The sequence below is a fragment of the Melanostigma gelatinosum genome, assembly GCF_949748355.1.
Source record: "Melanostigma gelatinosum genome assembly, chromosome: 23".
Classification (NCBI taxonomy): domain Eukaryota; kingdom Metazoa; phylum Chordata; class Actinopteri; order Perciformes; family Zoarcidae; genus Melanostigma; species Melanostigma gelatinosum.
The window spans coordinates 4,434,214-4,437,048 of NC_136656.1; the positions used below are offsets into that span (position 1 = coordinate 4,434,214).

Here is a 2,835-nt window from a genome sequence, read left to right on the forward strand (position 1 = left end):
ATGTCAGGTTTAGAGTTCATGATGAATTATTCAATGAATCAGGATTAAAGCTGACCGTGGAGAAGAGAAGCGTAATCTCCGTCTTGAGTTTCAACCTGGTTGATCACGTGGTCTGTAGCTGGTCTCTGATTGGTGCTCTGAGACCTGGTGGGCCCAAAACATGAAGTAAATACAGAGGATCTAATGAGGAACATGTGAAGCAGTGCTGTTATGTTCAGAATGAGAGAAGAGAGTGTTGTACCAACCTCATGACGCTGGAATCTGTAAGAGAAAGGCATTTGCTGTTACATGTCTTTATATTACACATTGTTCTATTGTCACTGCAGTACATGTGTTTACATCTGTGACTTTGACTTGTTTAAGTGTCATCAATCTAATATGAGAAGGAAAAGATCTCACCTGTTGACTTTCTGCAGCGATACAGAAACAGCAGCAGGAGAAGAATCAGAAAAACTCCACAAAGCAGACCAACAACCAACAGCACGGGAAATGCAGCGCTTGCTGCTGTATCTTCAGCATCTACACACAAATACAAATACACATGAATCATGAAGAGACACACAAGTATTAGAACACATGCACTCAAATACACTTACATAAACCCTCGATCACATGCTGTCTACCTTTCACTGCTGGTCACGTCACATTTGTATTTGTATGAATACGAAAACGTATAAAACCAACTTCTAGTTCAGTGATAACTTTTCTACCTCAGACTGTAACATAGATTACAAAAATATACAGTTTTTAATAATACTCACATTTCACTGACAACCAACTCTCTGCTGACATCAAACTCAAACCTTGTGTTGAATTCCTTCTTCTACATTTATCCTTATTCACAAATACTTTTTCTGCATTCAGTATTTCATATCAACTAGACTATTTAGTTCTTTACCGACTGGATCACTGTACTCTGTGTAGTAAACTGGGTCTCCTCTTCCTCCTCTGCACCAGAAGACTCCTCTTCCTCCTCGTGAGACACGGATTCGTCCAGTTGAGAGGACGGTAACATCTGGTGTGTTCAGAGGTGCAGAGGTTTTCTTGCCTTTGTACCAGAAGTATGTCCAACCAGATGATGATGAAGATGATGAAGATGATCCCACAGAGCAGGTCAGGGTCACTCTGTCCTCTACAGGAGAGTCTTCTCTCAGTTGGGCCTTTGGTCGTTCTGTTTTAATGTAGAACAAAAACATAACAATGGTAATTGTTGTGTCTGTGAATTCGACCAGTTTGATGAATAATTAAGACAAATAATCTCATCCAGCATTCTTGGTGGAGCAACAACGTATTGATGAAACAATGCAGAAGATAATGAATCACTTCTGAATCTGTGAATATGATTAATGTTTAGTAAACTGAAGGAAATCATCAGAACCCATGTTGATGTTTCACACTGATGAACCACTGAAGTTGTTGGTTAAATGAAGCTGACATGGATTACAGTGAGTACAAACACACTTTTAAAAATGGATGACACTTTAAACACAGCCTTCTTTTCTTTAAGGGTCTCAAAGATAATTCAGATAAATCTTCACTCCGCTTCACTCTGACAATGCTTCATGTCTGCAGCTCCTTCATATGTAAACTACAAACGTTCTATTTTCAGTTCCATTGGTTCAGATTCTTCATCTTCAAAGTTACTCATGTAAGAGTTCCCATCTGACGTCAGAGAAATGTTCATTTAAACTGTGTTTTGATGGTTTGTGTCCATTTCAATCAGTGATGCGTCTTTGTAGAAGTCAGCATTCTTCTCCTTTCTCTGACCTCGATGTCTACAGTGAAGAGTCACTGATTCTCCTTCAAACAAGGAGGATGCAGGAGTTTCTAGCATGACATCTTTGTCTGTGTAACAGTTAGTTCATTGTTTCAGTGAACCAGTTTAATTAAATCAACAATGTTACAGGTATCAGTGGTTTATGTTTTAACATTATTAGAATTTAACATTAAGTTGGAGACAGAAGAAGATGTCAAAGTCACTCTTCCTGTAATAAATAAGAACAGGTTCACTCAGTAATGAGGACATTTCCCCTGAAGGAGGCGCCACACTCACCTGCTCTGTTTGATACATTAATGTCATCACTAATTAATCACTGACTCGTTTCTCAAAAAGGATAGAATATTGGATGGTTTGTCTTATTATTATTATATAAATGTCTTCATGTAAACAGCTGAACTGTTATTATGTTATATTCACACTTTGTCAAACAGGTTGATCATATCAACATGAATCATGAATAAACAAGTGTTTTCAGTCAACTTGGTCATGATGGTAAAACTTTGATCACTTACTTGATACAGTGAGAGAGACTTTATTACTTCCTTTTATAACATCTGATGAGATCTTGGGAGTTGCAACACACTGATATTCACCGCTGTAGACCGTAGTTAGAGGTTGTAATATAAATCTCTTTTCTGAGCTGTAGGGGGAAACCGTATAACGATCCTTCATGAGTGAGTAATTCCAGTCAGTGACTTCTCCTTCACTCACGTCACATATGAAGGTAACAGTCTCTCCAGTAAATAAAGTGGACCAGTTTGGCTCAATGGACAGCAAAACATCTAGAAACAAACACAAAATGCAAAGAGTGAAGTGTGTTTTCTTTTTTTGTATTCATCATAAACTAACTAAACAGAACACATACATATTCATTGTTAAAGGGTGATAGCAGGTGGAGAATTGTCTTGAGTGAACTGAATATATAAAGAGAAAGAAAAGTGTATAAAAACCTTGAGCGTGTCCACAGTAGAGGAGGATATTCAGCACTAAAATAAAGTTAGAAACTTCATCATTCATCATCAAACAGACAGAAACTAACATCAGTCGTTTAAAAT

The 2,835-nt window shown here is 37.6% G+C and overlaps 1 protein-coding gene across 1 annotated transcript in view; it reads right to left on the reverse strand.

Annotated features, from left to right (window-relative positions):
• LOC306796236 (GTPase IMAP family member 7-like) overlaps nucleotides 1–2,323 on the reverse strand; it is a 4,748-nt gene extending 2,425 nt beyond the window's left edge. Inside the window, exons 1-5 of the mRNA XM_079295073.1 lie at nucleotides 2,293–2,323; nucleotides 899–1,171; nucleotides 400–519; nucleotides 246–261; nucleotides 56–144 (exon numbers count right to left, since the gene is read on the reverse strand). Coding sequence (XP_079151199.1) covers nucleotides 56–144; nucleotides 246–250 — 94 coding nt within the window. The 5' untranslated portion in view covers nucleotides 251–261; nucleotides 400–519; nucleotides 899–1,171; nucleotides 2,293–2,323. The remainder of the gene's footprint in view (nucleotides 1–55; nucleotides 145–245; nucleotides 262–399; nucleotides 520–898; nucleotides 1,172–2,292) is intronic.
• Between the last annotated feature and the right edge of the window lie 512 nt (nucleotides 2,324–2,835).